The 23,981-nt window shown below is 36.8% G+C and overlaps 1 protein-coding gene across 3 annotated transcripts in view; it reads left to right on the top strand.

Moving 5' to 3' along the window:
* LRP6 (LDL receptor related protein 6) overlaps window positions 1-22,409 on the top strand; it is a 148,502-nt gene extending 126,093 nt beyond the window's left edge. For 2 of the 3 annotated variants that reach the window (XM_017527840.2, XM_017527856.2), the window contains 8 exons: window positions 242-451; window positions 3,489-3,614; window positions 7,599-7,835; window positions 8,455-8,565; window positions 13,869-14,099; window positions 15,356-15,492; window positions 16,140-16,237; window positions 19,361-20,032. In XM_017527840.2, the coding sequence (XP_017383329.1) occupies window positions 242-451; window positions 3,489-3,614; window positions 7,599-7,835; window positions 8,455-8,565; window positions 13,869-14,099; window positions 15,356-15,492; window positions 16,140-16,237; window positions 19,361-19,655 (1,445 nt within the window). In that variant the 3' untranslated portion in view covers window positions 19,656-20,032. Of the gene's footprint in view, window positions 1-241; window positions 452-3,488; window positions 3,615-7,598; window positions 7,836-8,454; window positions 8,566-13,868; window positions 14,100-15,355; window positions 15,493-16,139; window positions 16,238-19,360 lie in introns of all 3 variants that reach the window. The other variant, XM_017527846.2, reaches the window with a different exon arrangement.
* The last annotated feature ends 1,572 nt before the right edge of the window (window positions 22,410-23,981 follow it).

The raw sequence follows: 23,981 nt of genomic DNA, 5'->3' as shown, positions 1-23,981 counted from the left end.
TTTCTATTAACAAAAGGATTTACTGCATATTGGGTACTTACTTGCCCTTCGTTCCACATCAATGTTTAGTTTATGACCTATTTTCTAGTGTCTGTATGCCTTTGCATGATTTTTAAGTTTTGTGGTAGAGAGCTTATTTTTTCTTTTCTACACTTTTAGAATCTAACTGGTAGGAAATAATTATCAAAAGTATAACATGACCCACATAACTAATTTCTGTTGAATTTTCTCCTTTTCCAAGGTGCTAACCGGATAGTACTAGAAGACTCCAATATCTTGCAGCCTGTGGGACTTACTGTGTTTGAAAACTGGCTCTATTGGATTGATAAACAGCAGCAAATGATTGAAAAAATTGACATGACAGGTCGAGAGGGTAGAACCAAAGTCCAGGCTCGAATTGCCCAGCTTAGTGACATTCATGCAGTAAAGGAGCTGAACCTTCAAGAATATAGTAAGTGTTAATGGGATAAAGCTAATTGGAGGACTTGTGTGTTGTAAGAAATTAATATGTACACTTTTGTATATTTTTTTTTTTTTTTTTTTTTTTTTTTTTATTTTTTTTTTTTTTTTTTTTTTTTTTTTTTTTTTTTTTTTTTTTTTTTTTTTTTTTTTTTTTTTTTTTTTTTTTGTGGTGGCATCTTGCTCTGTTCTGTGGCCCAGGCTGGAGTGCAGTGGCACGATGTTGGCTCACTGCAGTCTCTGCCTCCTGGGCTCAAGCGATTCTTGAACCCAGTGTCTGAGTCTCCGGAGTAGCCGGGATTACAGGTGTGTGCCACCATGCCCGGCTAATTTTTTTTTTTTTTTGTATTTTTAATAGAGGCAGGGTTTCACCATGTTGGCCAGGCTGGTCTCGAACACCTGACCTCAAGTGATCCACTCGGCTCAGCCTTCCAAAGTGCTGGGATTACAGGCATGATCCACCGTGCCCAGCATCTTCATGCTTTTAAAGCTTTATGTCAGACTCACCCAGGAGCTTTTCCAAATTAAACATAATCTCATAAACCAGAAATAGGGGAAAGGCATAGTGTTGCTCATTAAAAAAGAATATTTCCTGGTACAACAGTGACTGCTTATCATGCCTTGTTTTTTTCTCTCCTTCAGTTCCTTTGAGAATACTGATAATATAAAGCATGTATTTCTTTTCTTCCCTCTCTATACTTCTCCCATAGCTTGAAAAAAAAAATAAAAATTGTATAATGATGAATATAGTTATAATGGGTTAACGTTATTCTTAAGTGAAACAAACTAAAAATTAGTGTGTAAACATAGAGGAGACTGTTTAATCAGTAAATGTTTCGGTTTTTTTTCTCCTCCTTTTGGATAAATATTTCAATTCCCAGCTTAGAAAAATAGCCATCTCCATGAGCCCCAGGGAAAAAAAAGAGAGAGAAAAAAGTAGCCACAAATATTTTATTTTTTTTTAAATGGCTAGTCATCTTGGCCTAGTTCGTAATTCATATCTGTCATCAAAATTGCCCTCATAATAGAGAGGAATAAATGAGTTTATATATGCAAAATGTTTTTTTAAAAAGTACTGTCCTAGCAATCACTACTGTCTTACATGATGATACCAGGAATGCCAATGTTAAATTGAGTACTAGAAAGAGAATTACTGAAATTCTGTAACTTCTCATCTCAGTGCTTTTAAGTTGAATTTAAGCATGAAAGGAGAATGAGGAAACAGGAGTACCCTTGTACACGTGTCCATTATGTTGCTGTGGTTCATGAATTTAGAAGTAAAGTTACAAGTATTGGAGAATTAGAAAGTTAAAATTGTTGTCGTTTTGTGGTATGACTTGTAACTCAGGCTGAACGTTTAGTGGAAGTATGTTAATGACATCATACCTAAGTTCTTTATTCAGTTGATATATGAATATTTTATTACAGAAAATCTCAATGAGGGTTTTCAGAATGTTAAGGGAGAAGTTTTATTTAATGTAACTCAATATTTAAATATGATTGTATATTTGGTAAATCATTTTTTGAAATTTTTCTTTTTTTTTGAGATGGAGTCTCACTCTGTCACCCAGGCTCGAGTGCAGTGGCATGATCTTGGCTCACTGCAGCCTCCACCTCTCAGGTTCAAGCAATTCTTCTGCCTCAGCCTCCCAAGTAGCTGGGACTACAGGCATGTGCCACCACGCCTGGCTAAGTTTTGTATTTTTAGTAGAGATGGCGTTTCACCATATTGACCAGGCTGGTCTCGAACTTCTGACCTCGTGATCCGCCTGCCTCAGCCTCCCAAAATGCTGAGATTACAGGTGTGAGTCACCGTGCTCGGCCAAAATTTCTAATATTAAAGAGAATGGGTTTTTTGTTTATCAAAAATGTAGTGGAATTAAAGGTTGAGAAACACTGCTACAAAGGCCATATATTCTATAAAATGTGTGATGTCTGTTTTGGACAGTATGCTCATGTGTAGATAGCTGACTCCCTCAGTCTCATTAAGACAAACTGAAGCAGGACCAATGTTACTGTGGAAGAGAGTCAAATAATAAATAGTGGTTTATATTAGATGTTCATATTTTGTGATGACAAATGTCAAGTTGCATTTAACACAAGCTAAATAGAAAATTCCAAACAATAATTCTTTAAAAATACAACTTGTGAAGCAGACTTTGACAAGTTGCCTAAGTTATATTTAACTTAGCCCACGCATGAGGAAGTTAGACATTTATAGTATTACAAGTTGCCTTTTGCAATTGACTAAGCAAATAATTTTATCTGTTTCTGAATTGTTCAGTTACATGTGCCTTTTAAGTTTTTTCTTCTAATGACTCTTTAATTCTCAATAGATTCCTCATTAAAATACACTTTTTGACCGACATTGTCTTCTAGAAATATGGATTTTCTGAGTTAAAATCTTTAACGTAGGAGAATTCTTATATTTTAAATAGATTCATACTCAAGTTTCAGCATTCTCCTTAGCAGTTTTTTAGTTTCAGCAAACAGCTTTTCATATTCACAAAAATTAACTTGAGCTTTACCGTTACCTTGCTTAAAATATTATATATATAAATATTTAAAGATAGTGGTTAGATAGAAGTAGTTTCTTGTAGGTTGTATAGAGATTGAGTGAAGAATCATACTGTGTGGAAATAAAAGTCCAAGCTGGACCAGCCTGGCCAACGTGGTGAAATTCCATCTTTACTAAAAATACAAAAATTGGCCTGGTATAGTGGCGCCTGCTTGCAATCCCAGCTACTCAGGAGGCTGAGGCGGGAGAATTGCTTAAACCTGGGAGGCAGAGTTTGCAGTGAGCCAAGATCGTGCGATTGCATTTTAGCCTGGGTGACAGAGCGAGACTTTATCTCAAAAATAACAATAATGATGATAATAAAAGTTTTTTAAAAAGTCCAAGCTGGTTATACATTTGATTTTCATAAATAGTTTTGACGGGTTGTCCCTCTTTCTCTTCTCCCCTTCCCCCTTCTCTCCCCTCTTTTCCCTTCCTCTCCCCATCCTCACCTCTTCTCTTCTCTTTGCAGGACAGCACCCTTGTGCTCAGGATAATGGTGGCTGTTCACATATTTGTCTTGTAAAGGGGGATGGTACTACAAGGTGTTCTTGCCCCGTGCACCTGGTTCTGCTTCAAGATGAGCTATCATGTGGAGGTAAATATGTTGTAACTTTCTTGTGCAACACTAAATGCAAACATATTCCATGTCTCAAGCTTAGACTTCTATAACTAGGCATTGAAGTTGCTTTGTCTACTGACTTAATTGGTTACTTGTATTCCATTCATTTGTACTATACTAGGCTTTTCTGTTATTCTTCTCTGCCCTCGTCCAGCCTCGTAATCATCATTTTACCGTTTCTTTGACTTTTTTACACTCCACATATAAGTGAGATCATGCCGTGTTTGTCTTTATATGCCTAGCTTATTTCACTTGATGGGGTGTCTTCCAGGTTCATCTTTTGTTGCAAATGACAGGATTCCCTTCCTTTTTTGACTGAATAGTATTTAATTGCATATATATTACCACATTTTTCAGCCTGTGAATGAGTGTGTTTCCCAATACTAAAGTAGCTTCCCCCGCTCTCAAAAAAGATAACAAAATGAATTAATTCTACCTCCTATAATCTCCCTCCACTAAATTCTAGATTCTCTAAGTTTATGTGTCATTGTTGGGAATGTGTCTGATGGAAAGAATATTCTTTTGTTCAAATCCATCAGCAAATTCCCATTACTTCTTTATCTGGTAAAAAATGATTTCTAAAAAGGTAGCAGTGAGTATAGTGATACTGTTATAGTAAAATTGGTTTAATCACTCAGTGAGTATAACAAATAGGTACATTGGTTTGTTAAATCATAGTATGATGGTATCAGGCACTACAATAGTATTCATACTCTTAATTCCGATATCCTCCTTTTGGGGATAACTCTAAGTAAATTCAACTGAAGGAAAAAGACTGCATCATACTATTATCTACAGTGGCAGAAATTTTTAAACTAATTTCTAATGATATGAAAATTATTGAGTAAGGTAACTGAGTTTATACAGCTATTAAATGTCATAATCATGAAGTTGATGTAAAAATGTTGCCAAAATGATGACAATTACAGAAAATATACATTTCTTTAAACAAATATTGAAAGAGGATACGCATTCATTGTATAAAAATTGTTGATCAAGTGGGTGGAATTACAAGTAAATTTTATTCTTTGAACTGTAAGTTTTTAAAAAATATATAATGCATGTATTCAGTAGCAGCTGTGGGCACTGCTTGGACTGTAGGGGATTTGAAGATCTTTGAGATAGCATACAGTCTAGTCAGGGAAATCATGTGTACAGTAAAACGTAAGCGCTGGTACTTGAAATTTTTAAAAATAGGGATTGCACAATAATGTGAATGTACTTAATGTAATTGAGCTATATACTTTAAAGTGGTTGAATTGGTAAATTTTACGTTTACTTTACCACAATAAAAAAAATAGCATGTGTTTCCCTATCAGAGTGCTAGACTGTTACTTTAAGGCAAATCCTAGAAAAATTTCCCTTTATGTTAATGATAACATGGTTAAACTGAGTCAAGGATCTCATCTTGCAGTTTGAAAATATCTTTTAAGGGGCCTTTCTCTTGCTTGCACATTTAGCAATTATTTTTAATGTATGTATTAAAATGACTTTCGACAGATGTATACAACTGTGTTTGTAACACCCAAATCAAGATTTAGAACGATGCTATTAAGAAAAGTACCCTCCTGCCCCTAAACAGTCACTTGTTTTCTAGAAGTAGCCACTGCTTTGATTTTTATCCCCATAGATTAGTTTTGCCTATTCTTAAACTTTATATAAATGAAATCGTTTTGTATGTGCTCTTTTGAGTCTGAATTCTCTTGCTTCATATTTTTTTGAGATTCAGTCATACAGTTGAGTATATCTGTAGTTTTCCCTTTTTATAGTTGAATTGTATTTTGTTATTTAATATTACAATTTATTACTCTCCTTTGAGGGATATTTTCATTGTTTTAAATCTGTTGTTGTTAAAAATAAAACTGGAGCCAGGCACAGTGGTGCATGTCTGTAATCCTAGTTATTCAGGAGACTGAGGTGGGAGGAGTGTTTGAGCCCAAGCGTTCAAGGCAAGCCTGGGAAACATAGTGAGACTCCCTCCTCTTAATAAAACTGCAATAACCATTTGTGTACATGTCTTTTTTTGTAATTTAATATTGATTCTACAGTAGAAATAAGTGAAATGGAAAATCTAAATTTTTCTGCCTGATTTTCAAAATGTGATTTCATTTAAGCTGTCTTACCTATTTATCTTACTTTGTATTCTTCCCAAATGGCTAGTTTTATTTTTGTTTGGCTGTTTAGAATTTGAGGGTCGCTATGGCATGTTCTAATTGTTTTGCTTCTGTGAATTTACTTTAGGTAATTCAAGGACGTCTTTCTCTTTGATGCCTATCCTTAATTTTACTAATTTTCTAAGGTGTAGCCGGTCTTTCCATGATCTAGGGAACCTTTACTAGCTGTTACTGTTCTTTTCTTTCTCTGCATAGCAGCACTTGTTACCACAGTGTATTAGGCCATTCTTGAATTGCTATAAATACCTGAGGCTGGATAATTTATAAAGAAAATGTTTAATTGGCTCTGCCATTTATTGCTAGCTCTATTGCTGCCAGCTGTATTGCCCGGGGTCTGGATTGGCCTCAGGAAACTTTCAAGGCTGGGGTGAAGGGGGAGCAGGCAGGTTACATGACAAAAGAGGGAACAAGAGAGAGTGTGCCAGAGGGAGTGCCACACACTTTTAAACAACCAAGTCTCCCAAGAACTCATTTACTATCAGGAGGACAGCACCAAGGCATGAGGGATCCACCCCCATGACCCAGACAGCTCCCACCAGGCCTGACTTCCAACATTGGGGATTACATTTCAGCATGAGGTTTGGGGGACAAATATCCAAACTATATCACACAGTTTACATGACATGCAGTTCAAAGCAGTGTCCTTTGTTTTATGTTTGTTAGTTTCTTTCTATCCCCAACAAAATTCAAAGCTCTTTAAGGACATGGATATATTTTATCTATTTTAATTCTCCACACAGTATAGATGGTATAGTGCTGAATACATAATAGGCTCTTAGAAAATAATCCCTAAAATTTCCCATATAAAATGTTCGCCTGTAATCTGTAATGTTCTCTGTTGTAAAGTTACAGGTTTTTCTGACCCTTGGTCATATCATAAAGTTATGCGTTCTCTAGACAATTCACTAACAGACAAGTGTAAATAACTACTGTATAATTTACCTGTCAGTCATTCTTTCAGGTTAAAATGACATTCCATTTGAGTTGCATTCACAACTCCAAACAAATGCTTTCCCATTAGAAACTGTCATGGTTAGGTTTGCAACATGAGCTTTATGCATAATTGCCATTTAATTGATCAGAATATTGAAGAGGTATACACTTGGGTTGATTTTAATATAATTAATATTTTTTATTGATTCATCACTGACATTCTTAAATGAAGTTGGCCTTTTCGTATGTTTGTTTAAACTGTGCATGTGTGGCTGTATACAGTATAGTGATTACTAATACAGTATGTTGTCATTTCCGTGCATCTTCTAAGGTATCAAGTTTTATTCACTATTCCTTTTGTAGCATCAGTGCAAAGATAGCAAAAAAAGCGACGACATCTTAATGTTATTATAAAAATAGTTTTTACCTAGTGGGTCCCCCGAAAAAGGTCTCAGGAACCCTGAGGGGTTCATGAACTGTCCTTTGAGAGTGTTAGAGCTAGAAAACTTAAGAGTGCTAGGCTAACTTTAAAATATTTGGTAGTTATAGTAATGATTCCTAGGTTATATGTGAGATTGTAATGGATTGCAAATATTATCGTGTTTGGATTACAATAAATGAGAAAACTTTTGCCTTATAGTTTTACAGGCAAAAGTTTATAGTGAATCTAAAGGAAGTAATGTGAAAACTTTTATTTCTTCTCTGATTAGATGAGATAGTTTATAAATCATATTTATTATAAAGTATTTTGTGTATGTTAATTATTAAATGAGCGTCACTTAGGTATGTGTTTATACTTCTGTGTGATCATGATTGTGTTTTTGTCACTCCCCTTCCCCTTGTTCATTTGAAGAACCCCCAACATGTTCTCCTCAGCAGTTTACTTGTTTCACGGGGGAAATTGACTGTATCCCTGTGGCTTGGCGATGCGATGGGTTTACTGAATGTGAAGACCACAGTGACGAACTCAATTGTCCCGTATGCTCAGAGTCCCAGTTCCAGTGTGCCAGTGGGCAGTGTATTGATGGTGCCCTCCGGTGCAACGGAGATGCAAACTGCCAGGACAAATCAGATGAGAAGAACTGTGAAGGTATACAGAATTCCTCCATGCCTCAGCATGCAATCCTTTTTTCCCATTCAGTTATTTAAAATTCAGTGTTACTTGGCTTAGTGTCAGTTGGGGTTTTTCAAGTACATATGACCGTATCACTTCTGATCGTAGTACCATGTTCTATATTATTGTTTTAATTCACTTTACATGTGTAAGATTTATACAAATGAATAAGCTTTGAAAATTGAGATATTGAACTAAAAGATATTAGGCCTTCAGGATATAAAAATAGTCCCTGTTTCCAATGAGCTCTGAATTAGTGGATTTATTAATTACAATCTAACATATTTTATATTCTTCACTTTCTCTTACTAACCTTTCCCATGGTAAAAACAAACTAGCCAAGTTCTCTAGAATTATTTAGTGAAACAGGGAATTTAATGTAAAGAATAAAACAGGAAATTTCCTGCTGGATTTTTTTTTCCCACTCTTTTTTTTTTCTCTCTCAACCAGTGGAACTCCAGAGAATAATATTTAAGTTACAGCTAAAAGTCTAATTTGTTTTTCATTTGTATTCAGAAAGCACCTTTTGACTCTTGCCAGAGTTTGATTTTACGTGATATTAAAAATAAGAAAACTATTTACATTTTTTTCCCAGTGCTTTGTTTAATTGATCAGTTCCGCTGTGCCAATGGTCAGTGCATTGGAAAGCACAAGAAGTGTGATCATAATGTGGATTGTAGTGACAAATCAGATGAACTGGATTGTTGTAAGTAGGACTGAGATCTATAAATTACTCTTAACAGAGAATTTAAACAATTTTTTTTCTTATGCGTGAGGTTTACTTATCAAGATTTCCTTTCTAAGTAATAAATATTAATATTAAGCTAATTATTTGTGCAAAGGATTTTTTATGTTTTGCTTTCAGTAATCCTTAAACATAGCCATTTTATTATGCTCAGAAACATTTAGTAAAGCACTAGAAAAGAATATTATTTTACTATAGCACTAGAAAAGAATAAATACTATTTTACTATAACCAAAGTTACAAAATTCTCAAATCATTTAGATACATAGAAATCAGCAGGGCGTGTTGGCTCACGCCTGTAATCCCAGCACTTCGGAAGGCCAGGTCGGTGGATCACTTGAGGTCAGGAGTGGGACACCAGCCTGGCCAACATGGTGAAACCCTGTCTCTGCTAAAAGTACAAAAATTAGCTGGGTGTTGTGGCACATGCCTGTAGTCCCAGCTACTGGGAGGCTGAAGCAGGAGAATGGCTTGAACCTGGGAGGTGGAGGTTGCAGCGACCTTGAGATCACACCATGGCACTCTAGCTTGGGTGACAGAGTGAGACTCCATCTCCAAAAAAAAAAAAAAAAGAAATCAATTGGTCTGAACTTAGTGAATGTTAGTACATGATTTTAACTGTATTCCATTGTTGTCCTGAAGTATTTTCATCAGTTTCTCGATTGTCAAAAGATTTTAGGAGCTTTCTTAAAATCCAGCCTGAAGACAAGCCAATGTATAGCCCTAAACTTAGGGACCCTTGGCTGAATAGCCTGTAGTTTCTTCAGGGTTCATAACTGTTGTTGAGTGCCCTAAAACAGTGGTCCCAACCATTTTGGTACCAGGGACCTGTTTTGTGGAAGACAGTTTTTCCAAGTGGAGATGGGTAATGGTTTTGGGATGAAACTGTTCCACCTCAGATCATCAGGCATGAGATTCTCATAAGGAATGTGCAACGTAGATTTCTCAGATGCAAAGTTCACAATAGGGTTCGTGCTTCTGTGAGAATTGAATGCTACCACTGATCTGACAGAAGATGGAGCTCAGGCAGTAGTGCTTTCTGGCCTGCCACTCATCTCCTGCTTTGTGGCCCAGTTCCTAACAGGCCGTGGACTGGTACCAGTCCATGGCCAGGGCTTTAGGGATCCCTGCTGTAACATATAATATATCCCAAATTGATAAACTTAATTCTGAATGGAATTCAGCATAAGTCAGGTCTACCTTGTCAAATGTATTTGATAGAATTTAGAAAGGATTCGTTTAAAAATTCTTTAACCTGTAATGAGAACTTTAAGTTGGTATTTTTACAGACTTCAAGTGGGACTACTCAATAAGACTTAGACTCCATTCATTTATTCAACAAGCATTTACTACACTGTTGTAGACACTCTGCTGTGTATGCTGAGGATACATGCTACCTGCACCAAGTTTCTCAAAGTCCCCTATTGTTGAAATAGTAATAAGAATAGGAATTCTGGAACTAAGCAGAGCTGGATTTGAATCCTAGCTCCTCCCCCCAACAAATTATTTGTTCTTTTTAAACTTTAGTTTCCTCATCTTTATAATTTTATTAATTTATTTTTTGAGACAGGGTCTTACTCCCAATCACCTAGGCTGGAGTGCGGTAGTGCAGTCATAGCTCACTGCAGCCTAAACCTCCAGGGCTCAGGTGATTCTCCCACATCAGCCTTCCAAGCAGCTGGGACTGCAGGTGTACCCCAACACACCCGGCTAATTTTTTGTATTTTTAGTAGAGACGGTATTTTGCCATGTTGCCCAGGCTGGTCTCAAACTCCTAAGCTTAAGCAATCCACCCACCTCAGCCTGCCAAGTGCTGGAATTACAGGTCTTCTTTTTCAAAATGAAGAGAATGATATTTAACCTAAAAAACACATAGTGCGGCTCATAGTATATGTATTGATTATGGAGTGTGATAAGTGCTGTAATAGAAATCTACACAGGTAGGAGTAGAAATGAGAGAGTAGTGGGCCAGGCGTGGTGGCTCAAGCCTGTAATCCCAGCACTTTGGGAGGCTGAGGCGGGTGGATCACGAGGTCAAGAGATCGAGACCATCCTGGTCAACATGGTGAAACCCCGTCTCTACTAAAAATACAAAAAATTAGCTGGGCATGGTGGCGCGTGCCTGTAATCCCAGCTACTCAGGAGGCTGAGGCAGGAGAATTGCCTGAACCCAGGAGGCGGAGGTTGCGGTGAGCCGAGATCACGCCATTGCACTCCAGCCTGGGTAACAAGAGTGAAACTCCGTCTCAAAAAAAAAAAAAAAAGAAATGAGAGAGTAGTCAGCTTTTTAGGGACAAAGATGGACTTGATCAAGAAAGGCATTTTAGAAAAATGGCATTTAAGATTGAGTGTTGTGCTGGGCCCAGTGGCTCATGCCTATAATCCCAGCACTTTGGGAGGCCGAGGTGGGCAGATCACGAGGTTAGCAGTTCAAGACCGTCCTGGCCTTGTATTTTTAGTAGAAACCTCGTCTCTACTAAAAAATACAAAAATTAGCTGGGTGTGGTGGCAGTTGCCTGTAATCTTAGTGTCCCGCGAGGCTGAGGCAGGAGAATTGTTTGAACCTGGGAGTCGGAGGTTGCAGTGAGCCAAGATCGCACCTTTGCACTCCAGCCTGGGTGACAGGGCAAGACTTGTCTCAAAAAAAAAAAAAAAAAAGATTGAGTGTTGATCAATGAATAGTATTCATTATGCAGATAAGTGGAGAAATTGCATTTTTGGCAGAGGGAATATACTGTTCAAAAGCAGAAAAGAGTGAAACAGGCACCTTTGGGAAATTTCATGTAATGGGACTGCCAAAATACAGGCTCTGTTGAGGGGTGCCAATGAGAGAGAACACAGGTAAAGGTATGATGATGGAGGACTATGTTTTTCTTCTCAAGAGCCTAGGCAGTATTAACAATGGAGAGTCACTGAAATTTTCAAGAGAAAGACTAGCATGGTTAAGCAGTACAGAAGCTGTAAAGGCAGTGGGTTGGAGGTGATAAGCTTTTAGGCAGGGAAATCTGTCAGATTGGTTGCTTTCAAATTTCATTTGACCACATCAAGAGGAATGCAAAGATGTGAGCTCATGCATTAAAGTGTCATACAACACTTATTTACCCATATTACATAGAATGCATTCTGACACTTTGTTTTTTTCAAAGCTGCTTGTAACCCACTAAATCATTCTCACCGTTTATGAATGACTTGCAGCCTATAATTTAAAAAGGAAGCTATTAGAGTTTAGGCAGAAGATGATAAAGATCTAAATCATGAGGAGTAGTGGGGGTGGCAAGGAGAGATTTCAGAGTTATTTCAGAAGTAGAATAAAGAGGAATTGGTAACCACTTAGATACAGCTGGCAGGTTTAAGTTGGCCCACAGGTACTTAATTGAGTGACTGGAGTCATTTAAGTAGGATGTATAGCAGGAAGTGAAAACTAAAGTACTATACTGCATCTTGGCTGCAGATGTAATGTTTGATTGATGCAATGTCTAATTTAAGTTAAATTTAAGTTAAACAGGCATGTACTTTGCCACAAGCCCCATCACTTTTTATTATCTTATACTAGATGACTTCATTTATGGTCTCTTTATGCCTGGGATCTAGGGAAAATGACTGATGATGCTGACAGTGAGTTCAGTTTCTGATATGTTGCCTGAGAGATACTCATGGAATATCCTGTCGAAGCTCTTCAGGAAGTTGATTATAAGGATCTGTGGCTCAGAAGAGAGATTTGGTGCTCTTCAGTTTATTGATAATTAAAGCTGTGGCAGTAGATGGAATCTCCCAGGAAAATAGTAGGTGATAGATAGAAATCCCTCTGGAAAACACCTGCACTTCAGATGCAGGCAGAAAAAGAATGAAGCCAACAAAGGAAGCAGATAGAATAATCAGAAATAGTAAAATTAAGAGAATGGTGTCTTGGAAGGATATTGGTCAGACTTTTTTTCTTAAAACAGGAGCCAGGAGTATTATGTAAAGAGGTCAGTGAAATGAAGAATATATTGAGTTTGGCAAAAAGGAGAACTTTGACCTTTGCCAGAACAGTTTCAGTGCAGTGGTGAGGGTGGAAGCCTGATTTCAGGGAGTTAACGGTGTGACCCAAAGATTCAGAATTGAGGGTAGTGAATATAAACTTTTCTTTCTTGAAGCTTGGCATTGCAAAGGAATATTAAGGCACTAAAAAGGAATGAAAAGATGAGATGGTTGCTCTCAAGGACTAAAGAGAGTCTATGCCTCAGATTTCAGGGACTAAATTTGTAAATGATAATCCCTATATATTATGTAACTTAGAGATGTCAGTTTCACGCATTTCTTTCATATGATCTGTCAGAGAATGAGTTTAGCTGTATGAATAGGAGATTTGAGGTAAGATGAAGCAAGAGGAAGTTTTTTTTTTAAAGAATCTATGACTGTGAGATATAATTTAACTTCAGAATGGAAGAATTTTTCCTCTGAATAGAAAGAGTAATGCTTTAACTTCGACTAGAATACTATCTAGTCTATTTGAAATCAGATTACTCGGAGTTTAAACAATTTCCCTCTACCTCTAATATTGATGCCTACTGCTTCTTTAAGGGATCCAGTGAAGGTGAATCCCTGAGGCAGTGTCCTTTTCTGGCAATCTGGCCTTTCTTTATGAGTCATCCAGTAATCAAGTATTAAAGACCTTATGTTCCTTGGTCTCAGGCAGCCATACAGCCTGAAGGCAGCAGCATAGGGGATTTGAGAACTAAGGCTCATCTTTAGTTTCCATTGTCCATTCATCAGCCTAAATGTCACTATTCAAATCTAAAATCTAACATGTGCTCAGAGTTGATTTTGGCTTCTTCACCATTCCAGGTAAAACATTTGATGACTTTTCTAGGTTTATCACTTCTGACTGTAAATTTTTTCCTGAAATCTTGAAATAACCTTGTGAATTTTTATAGTATACAGAATGAAGTAGAATGGATTTTGTGTATTTATTTAAAGCTTCTTAATGGCGTTTAAATCTGTACTTCATTTACCATCTTTGTTTCTATCCATTTACAGTTATACTTTCCAACCTATTTTATTTCTGCCTTCACTTAAGGGTAGTTCATTTTGATTCCTAATGATGACATTTATTCCATATGTCTTTGGAGTGTGGTGTATATTCATAAAAAAGAAAAGTGTTTATGAATTATCTTCATTAGGTTTATAGCTTTATATCCTATCAGCAAGCCCTTTTTTTGATTACTATTTTGAATATACAGTTGTTTTTCCATAAAATAACCATACTGCATTCTTCATTTTAGATCCAACTGAAGAACCAGCACCACAGGCCACCAATACAGTTGGTTCTGTTATTGGAGTAATTGTCACCATTTTTGTGTCTGGAACCATATACTTTATCTGCCAGAGGATGTTGTGTCCACGTATGAAAGGAGATGGGGAAACCATGACTAATGACTATGTAGTTCATGGACCAGCTTCTGTGCCTCTTGGTTATGTGCCACACCCAAGTTCTTTGTCAGGATCTCTTCCAGGTGAGTCAGGACGGATCCATTCAGAATCAAGTCTTGGTCCTGCAAGACTGCCAGGTTTCCATTACGGAAAAGAATACTACCTAGAGTCTATTTGAAACCAGATTACTCTGAGTTTAAACAATTCTAAGAACAGATGTTCTTTTTTACTGTTAGTACCTTTTCTTTACACAGAAGGCCTTAGATATGGTTTGGTAGAAATTGCCAGAGCATATAAAGCAAATACATATGCAGGCGGTAAGCCTTTCTGACTGCAATTCTAGATGTATGCTACGGAAGGTGAATCAGCCAGTCATTTAGTGGAAGAGTTACAAACCACAGGTTCTTTAAGTTTACCACGAGGGAGCTCTAGTACTGTGGAGCCCAGGAATAAAAGGAGGCCAAAAATTACGTAAGATTCCTGTCAGCCAACAAAGATTTGTAAATAACTGGGTGATAGAAGGGAGGAATATGTCTTACGTTTTCTCCTGACTTCAAGTGCTGACAGGGAACTAGGGCTAGTTTAGGCATAACTGAGGAGCCGGAAGTTTTACACTGGAGTAGGCCATACTGCTGTAGGGAAGTAGCTTTCTTTTTAATGTTTTCTGGCACCCTTAGTTAAAAGAAGCCTTCCTTTTCATGAATGTGGAGAAGGAGGTGCCTTGCAAAAGCCCTCTAAAAATAGGAACTTACTATGGGTATAACTCCTAAGTAGATAAACCTGGTTTTTAAACTGTTAATGGTAATGTTTCTTTGTTGCCATACCTATTTTCAGTTGGTAGAATTTGGGAAGCTACTTGGAAAAATTAGAATTTCTTCTTTAGCATTGGTAGTTTTGATTGTAGCAGTATTTGTATTCATTAAATGAAGAAATACTCTTTCATATGTTGTTTGTGCCCTAAAAAATGTTTTTGTTTTTTTTTTTTTTGTTTTGTTTTCTTTTGAGCATGTCAGTTATTTAATATACGCTGCTTCACAACCTCTGCCCTTTACAATCCTTTCAAATCCTCCAAGGGGTTGAAAACCTCTTATTTTAAATAGCCCTGCTTCTACCAGGAAAGGGAGAAGGTGGAAGCTATTATTGGCCTTGTTCTAGGCTAGCTAGGCAACGTTGATTTCCTTTCTCCATTAAATGTTTTCAATTATTAAGAAAAGAGAGAGTAATTCTAAAATCTGACTACTTGACTGTTGATATTTGTAATCCTACTGTTGAATAAAATTGCTTCATGCATTTTTATACATTTTACTCATCTTCAGTTTTTATCCTCCTTTTATTTTAGGAATGTCTCGAGGTAAATCAATGATAAGCTCCCTCAGTATCATGGGGGGTAGCAGTGGACCCCCCTATGATCGAGCTCATGTTACAGGAGCATCATCAAGCAGTTCTTCAAGCACCAAAGGCACTTACTTCCCTGCAGTAAGCAGTCTGTTTTCCTTTGAATGCAACATACATAGGATCTTAGATATTTAAACTCATTTAAATGTGGGTGATCAGTGTTGGTGATGTAAAAGTAGTTTTTGAATCTAAAATTTAGGCATAAAAGGCTCAAAGAAGAATTCCACCCCCCCACCATGCTTTTAAATTTTTCTTGTAAGTTTACTGTGTAATAACTAGAATATTTGAAAGCATTGGGCATTAATTTCACATTTCAAGGAAAAGTAGAACTGCTGAATGGTACCTCTTGAGGGATTAGGGCCTTCATTTTATGACCTCCCAAAAGAGGAAGCACACCTGGAATTTCTCCTAAATTAATAATTTTTCTCTAAATACTTATAATTTTAAAAAACCAGAACCTAGCTGAGCTGACCATAAACCAATGATTTGTAGGTTACAGATTTTTGTCACTTTGCACTTTTTAGCCATGATGAGGTCTTAGGGAATGGGGAAGCCACAATCCTAAAGTACTGTTTGAGGTCAGTTCTTTTGAAAAGACGAATTGTGCTAATAGTGGATTGTAAAGGAACACTAATAGAGATGAAAGCAGAAAAATTGAAAGAAAGTCTCATAGTTTCTATCTGGAGTGGACTGTTGTATTTTAATATTTTAATTATTTTTTCTTTTAGATTTTGAACCCTCCACCATCCCCAGCCACAGAACGATCACATTACACTATGGAATTTGGATATTCTTCAAACAGTCCTTCTACTCATAGGTCATACAGGTAATACACATCCTCCTCTAAAATAAGTTGCAGTATTTATTAGAAAGTATTTTAGTTGTGGACTTGATGTAGCCCAAAATGAGTAGACTATGGTCACTAGGGTGAGACTAGGCATCTTGTCTTGGTAGTACAGACATTGCCTCTACCACAAATCCTTTCCCTTCAGGGCGATACACATTTTTTTTTTTTGAGATGGAGTTTCGCTCTTGTTGCCCAGGCTGGAGTGTAATGGCTTGATCTCAGCTCATTACAACCACTGCCACCCAGGTTCAAGTGATTCTCTGCCACATCCTCCCCAGTAACTGGGATTACAGGTGCGTACTACCATGCCCAGTTAATTTTTGCATTTTTAGTAGAGGTGGGGTTTCACCATGTTGTCCAGGCTGATCTCAAACTCTTCATCTCAGGTGATACCCTCCTTGGCCTCCCAAAGTGCTGGAATTACAGGCATGAGCCACCCTGCCTGGCCGATACATTTTTTTTTAAAGAGAGTCACAAATGCTGGCTTTTAGAATAATAAAATACAGCCACAGGCTTTGGCAGTATTCTAAGGAGGAGTTGCCCACCAAAGTGACTGGTTTAAAATAGTTGGATATTCTAAGAATGAAGTATTGGGATAAGATTGGTTCATAGAATTGAGAGTTTAAAACAGCATCATATTAAGAACACAGAATTTTAGAAAAGTTGAGAGAAATGTAAGATCAGCCATTGCTTGCATGTTATTACAATCTGGAGTGAAAGATTTCTCATAGTTGCGTGGAATAAAAAAAGATTGAAATAAGTGTATTTATAAGGGGAAATTACTCCTTTTTGCTAATTCATGGGTCTATAAAGTGTGTTGAGCAGATCAAGTACTGTTGTGTCAGCTTCCACTTCTGTGTTCCTTGAAGGGCCAATAGACCGTAAGTATAAGTAGCTTGAGAGTTTCTGTCTAAACACTGAAGTGCCCATGGTTTATGAGCATCCCTCAAGTCCTTGTTATCTTCTAGATAATCTTTTCTGTCTTCTATTTTCTCTAGATAATCTTCTATTATCTTTCCTAGCATTTCAGTCAAATTGACCTTATAGGACCTCACCCATGTATAGAAGTAAAGTAGAAACTACTTATAGTATTTCACTCAGAATTCTCATTTCAGTTTAGATAAGACTGTTTGAAATAGTCTTGGCTGTGAACTGATAGTTTAATGATTTGTTGTAATGTTGCTTTCTCTGCCCCAGGTTTCTTCTAGGAAGTCAAAACAGAAAAAGCAGGACCCTAAAAATTGAGAAATGAGAAAAGATACAAAATTTTATTTTTAAAAATTGATGTCTTTAATTCAGATTGAATAAAGCACTCATCAAAATAAACATGATTACATAAAAAACTATTTTTGTTTAACTATTTTACATATAAGCCCAATTTCTGTTTCCTCTGTCAAACTTTTCATCATTTGTTGATATTTTTGTCTAAACTGGGACATGAAAGAATTTTATTAATTCAGTTTTTCTTTTTTTTTTTCCCCCATTAAAATAGAAGTATTTGGACTTTTAAATGTTGACCTTAGAAATTTCACCAAGGATTGACACCTGATTACACAAAAGGTTAAGACCAAAAAACAAACTGTGACATCATGTCAGTATTGATAGTAAACGTCTTTGAGAACCCACTCAGTGTGTCATGTAACTTTTGGTCTCTGGCAGCCTTGCAGCCTTTTTATTTTTATTTCTTCTTCTTTTTTTTTTTTTTTTAAGACAGTCTTGCTTTGTCGCCCAGGCTGGAATGCAGATGCACAATCATAGCTTACTGCAATCTCCACCTCCTGGACTCAAGCAGTCCTCCTGCCTCAGCCACCCAACTAGCTAGGTGTGTGTTTCACCACGCCTGGCTAATTTTTTAAATTTTTTTGTAGAAATGGGGTCTTGCTATGGTGCCCAGGCTGGTTTCTTTCTTTCTTTTTTAAAGACTAACGAAATGCACTAGTAATAAGGGGAGGCAGGGTAGAACAAGGAGTTCAATCTGTAATTGTTTGTGAACAATCGTGGCAGCCATTTCTTTTGAAGCAAGCCCAGGTGATATCAAATGGTTTGTATCCTGAGATCCTAGGATATATTATCTTGTGGTGCTCTATATCACTAGGTATTTTATGAATTGTTGTATCAGTTTTTAACTTGCTTTTGCCCCTTCTCTTTTAGCCATTTTGATGGGAAAGCTTATGAAAAATATCTTTGGGATAAATTTAAGATCAGCTTTACCATATTTAGAATAAACAGGTATAAGAAGTTACAAATAGAAGTAGGAATGACTAGAAAAGCCAGAACTTTAGGTCAGCTCTTACTTTCACTAGTGTGTTTCTCTCTTTCCAATGACTTTTTCTTTGGTTAGCAATGCTACAAACCTAACAACTGTAAATTACTTAAAAAGATAAACAAGTGTAAGAAATAAAGCCTCTGAAATATACATTAGAAAAATCACTGGCCCTTAATGGGTATTTAAATTTTATCATTTTGATGTTGAAAGCTGCTCTTCTGACAGGTACTTATCTATACACAGGGAATGAAAACTGTTTCTCCCAACCACAGCAGTTTCCCTTTGCTAAGAATACAGTAATGGAGTAGTTACGCCCCTTAGGCTATCTACCAAAATCCAGCTTGGATTATATAGAAATTGTACAGAAGAAAGAAATGAAGTCTTCAGATGTCATTAAGTTATTCATCAGGTTAATTTTGGAGCAGTTAAAGAATGTTGAGGAAATGCTGACATGTTTTAGTAGTGTAAAATATGTAAAAACCCATTCTTCCATAGGCTATGAAACTGCAGAACAAATTTGAATAGTCATTTTTTTATTCTGTGGTGCAGTTTAACTTGAAGATATAAGAGCACATCCAGAGGCTAGACTGAATTCACCCCTATATTCCCATCGTGGTTATTTTCACTTGCCACTTTCTTATTTGCAAATAAGAAAGTACGTGGTATCTTCCCCAGCCAATCTGCCACTGAAAATTGCCTCTTGGTCTGTGTAAATTTAAATTGCAGTAGCTTATTGTTTTCAAAGTGAAGTTTACATCTAATACTTCTGTTCTGAGAGTGAAAATCATTTTTCTGTAAAATTAACTCTGCTTTTCTTTATTTTCTCCCTGTACCAGCTACAGGCCATATAGTTACCGGCACTTTGCACCCCCCACCACACCCTGCAGCACAGATGTTTGTGACAGTGACTATGCTCCTAGCCGGAGAATGACCTCAGTGGCAACAGCCAAGGGCTATACCAGTGACTTGAACTATGATTCAGAACCTGTGCCCCCACCTCCCACACCTCGAAGCCAATACTTGTCGGCAGAGGAGAACTATGAAAGCTGCCCGCCTTCTCCATACACAGAGAGGAGCTATTCTCATCACCTCTACCCACCGCCACCCTCTCCCTGTACAGACTCCTCCTGAGGAGGGGCCCTCCTCCTCTGACTGCCTCCAACGTAAAAATGTAAATATACATTTGGTTGAGATCTGGAGGGGGGGAGGGAGCTTTTAGAGAAGGATGAGGCAGACCATGTACAGTTAAAATTATAAAATGGGGTAGGGAATACTGGAGATATTTGTACAGAAGAAAAGAATATTTATATATTTTCTTAAAACAGCAGATTTGCTGCTTGTGCCATAAAAGTTTGTATAAAAAAATAAATTTGTACTAAAAGTTTTATTTTTGCAAACTAAATACACAAAGCATGCCTTAAACCCAGTGAAGCAACTGAGTACAAAGGAAACAGGAATAATAAAGGCATCACTGACCAGGAATGTCTGGGCTTTGCTGATACCAAAAAAAAAAAGAGAGAGAGAAAGAAAAACTATTAAGTCCATCTCAGAGCAGCAAACCATAGATACTTGGTAGTAGCCAAATAGCCTTCAGTTAACTAACATTTGAGGGCCAACAAGTAAGAAAAGAAAAAAAAAAAAGAAAAAAAAAAAAAAAGTAATTAATACTAACCTTGGACAAGGTTAGTATTTCTTGGAATTTCTCTAGGAATCCAACAATATTAGTGAGGAAAGTAGATATTTATAAAAATCCATTCTGGGTGTTTCTGTTGTAGGAGGATCAGCCCTCTGATAAGATGCTATGAAGCTGTGTGTGTGCAAGTCTTCTGTCCCTACCTTTAGAATTCATACCTCTGTCAAAAATGAATTTTTTCTCTTGGTATTTTTACCTTGCTGCCTCCCCCAGCAACTTGGTAGGTCATTTTACCAAGATACCATGATTTATTTAAGCTTTTAAGCTGAGGCATTGACTAAATGGAATTTTCTAAATTAAAGTTTGATTTTAATATTTCTACTAGCTCCATTCCCCAGTAAGCTTAGCTCTTCAATTCGACTGCTGTTTTTTGCATAATGATCAAGACATATTATTGCTCTTCTTCCAAGATTGTTTTAATGCTCATTAAAATGTCTTTTTACAACACGTATAGACAATGTTTAAGAATTAAAAATTTAACCATTATGTTTTTGTTGTAATCATATATCCTTGCACTACTTTCAGCATATATCACAGTATGAAATCATTTTTATATATATTTTTCTGAGTAAAACATTTAATTATGTTCTGGTTAGAGACAATCTACTTAAAAAGAATTTTTTTCTTATTAGGATTTTCCCTATATTAACAGTTTTTGACGTTTTCATGTTCTTTAGGCTGGTTTTTCTCAGAGTGATGTCTACATACATGCCTCTTCTAATGTGTGACACGAGTTCAACATCTTCCCGTTACCCACTGTGAATGTTAGGCTGTTTTCAGATTATCCACAAGTTATTCTTGTAATCACCTCATATTTTTACGTGCATTCTCTCTTACCCATTATGGATTAAGGTAATTTAACAAATTTAACAATGGGGATTAAATGAGAAGGCCAACTATTAACTTCTCAGCTGTCAGAATTTGGGTAGAAGGAATAATGGCAGCCTCTTTCATGATCTGCCTGACCTGCTGTCATGTATGGTACTGGGGCTGCTAATTCTTCCGCTATCAGGGCTGACCTGTGGAATGATTCTAGTGCTTGCTCTGCCATCTTGCTAGAAGTTAGTGTCCTGCTTTTTACACATGTCTAGCATTTCTCTGCTAAAATTGAATGTTTTAAAGCTAATGTATTTTTACCTTAAGAGATGTTGGTTAGTTAATTATTGATTTTTTTTTTTTTCTCTTTTAATTCTGTTTTGCTAAGGCCTCTGGGTTTCAGGGCCCAAGAGAAAACAGTGGAAGAAAGGATTCAGAATTTTGGCAAGGGTGAAGTAACTTTTCATGCAATTAAAAAATACCCAAGTAAAGTTTTTAAAGAGAAAATTGTGGTTTTAGAATAATGCTAATTGTTGGGTACGGTTTATAAGAATCAGGTGCACTTGATTTTGCATATAAGCAAATGGTAAATTCATCAGTGTCCTACTTTTCAGTCAGATAAGCGTTAACGCTTCCTGTTGCTGGAACTAAGTGCCCACAGTCTCAGATGAAATGGACATTGAACTTGCATTCTGTGATACACAGGGGCACTTGATGCCTAAACGAAGATGGAAAGGTTAGCAATAACTGGGTGTCGATTAGAATCTGAGAATTCTATATGTTTACATTTTTAAATGTGCATCTTTATCTGGTAGGCTTCCCATGTGGGAACTTGCACTATCATAAACTAAGAAGAATATGCCTTGTTTATCCCAGTCCAGGTGCTTGTACTGCGATGGCAATGGCCTCTTCTTGCAAAATACTAATTTGTGTGCCAATTTGTTTAAAGTTATTTGAAGGCAGTTCAGCTTAAACTCAGTATTCTCTTTCTGGGGTAGATGAGATGGATTCTTAATATTTCTGGGAGTACTTTTTAATGAAAGAATTGTGAAATTTGGAAAGATTTATTGACTGTTATGTTAAATGGACAGTTAAGCTTAAGTAAACTGTATATTGATTATTAAACAAGAACTGTATTGGAAAAGCTGAGAGGAAATACATAAGACCACAAATTAGGGGGAAAAAAGAAAAGGGATTTTAAAATTTGGCATATTAAATTCATTGTCCAAGGGGCAAAATGAATGCTTCATTAGATTCCTTATATGCAAAAGTATTTATTTTGAACATGTGTCATAAAATATTCGCACTAACTGATGTGATTAAAATTATCTGAGAAATAAACTTGAGCGTAACATACTTTCTGTGCACCACAGTAAGCTATTCTGCACTGAAGTGGTCTTTTATTACTAAGGCCTGGACTTGACTCCGACAGAGCCCTGGTCTCTGAATAGTGATTTAAGGAGTTTTGTTACTTAGGTCATATAATGGCACATTCACAGGAAAAAAATAGAGTTGGTGGATATAATTTTCTCACTAATAATTTTTCTTCCATAAAATTATATTATGCCTTTGGCACTTGCTGCCACTCTTACAGCATATCACAAGATGTCTGTTTAGCAGAAGATTATGTAGTTACTTTAATTTTAATATAAAAATGCCTTATGATACACCAGCAAGAGATCTCTGATTCTTTAATAAGTTTGAGGACAGCTGATCTACAGAGATAGATATTTAGAAATGAAGACTTTAAAGGACATTTTTATCCATTATAGGCCAGTAATTGGGGAAGGGACTTTGAGCAGTACAATTTTAAGATGATTTTGAGGGTTGTATTTCTTTATCATTTAAAATACCCTAAAGTCAGGCCAGGTGTGGTGGCTGACACCTGTAATCGCAATACTTTGGGAGGCCAAGTCAGTCAGATCACCTGAGGTTGGGAGTTCGAGACTAGCCTGACCAACATGGAGAAACCCTGTCTGTACTAAAAATACAAAAAATTAGCCAGGCGTGGTGGCACATGCCCGTAATCCCAGCTACTCGGGAGGCTGAGGCAGGAGAATCGCTCGAACCCGGGAGGCGGAGGTTGCACTCCAACCTGGGCAAGAAGAGGGAAACTCTGTCTTAAAAAAGCCTAAAGTCAGTACTTTATATGAAGGAAATTCATTCATTATTGAAGGTATAAAAATAGCCACCATCTGTATTAGGTAGCAGTCAGTTTTGGAGGATCATCTTTTTGTTTAGCTATAAAGCCCTATTAATGAAGAATACTTCCAGTAGAGTTGATAGCTGTGGCTTACCTACTGTGTTAATGAAATGTGTTTATTTATGTGGCTTGATACCAGTAGTCATAATAGAGACTGAAGAAGCATGGTTTAAGCAAGCCTGCTTCTATGTAGCGAACGGGCTGCTGCTGCCTAGTTTAGATTCTTAGAAATGTCATATGTTGAATTGTTTTATTTCTTGTAAGGGAAGGTTTATCCCACTTCATTGATTTGCATGCCATAGGAATTAGATATTGGTTATCATTACAATCTAACAAGATTCAGAAGCAAAAATCTTGGGCTTTTCACATTCAAAATATGTCACACTCTTAATAAATGTGTGGTGCCCAAGTCTACATATGGCAACCATAGTTTATGTGGAGTATGGATATGAGTGTGTTTACCAGTATCAGTTAGTGGACAAATATTTGGGCATCTACAGATGAGACTATACACTCACTGTGTGGGCTGAGTCCTAAAGAAGCTGATAGCCAAATGTGGTTTAAAACATTATCAGAATTCTTACGCTCAAGGAATTTAATTTTATTTGGTACTTCTTCTCTCAAACCTCAAATGAGCCCAGAGGAAGATGATTTTAGAAAGTACTCACAGTACATGTGCCACTTCTCACTTTTGGGATGGCACCATTTTATAACAGTCTCACAATTTCACTTTTGAAATTCTCAA

Source organism: Cebus imitator, unplaced genomic scaffold, assembly GCF_001604975.1.
Source record: "Cebus imitator isolate Cc_AM_T3 unplaced genomic scaffold, Cebus_imitator-1.0 Scaffold2, whole genome shotgun sequence".
Classification (NCBI taxonomy): Eukaryota; Metazoa; Chordata; class Mammalia; order Primates; family Cebidae; genus Cebus; species Cebus imitator.
This window is presented reverse-complemented; position numbering and strand designations above follow the sequence as displayed.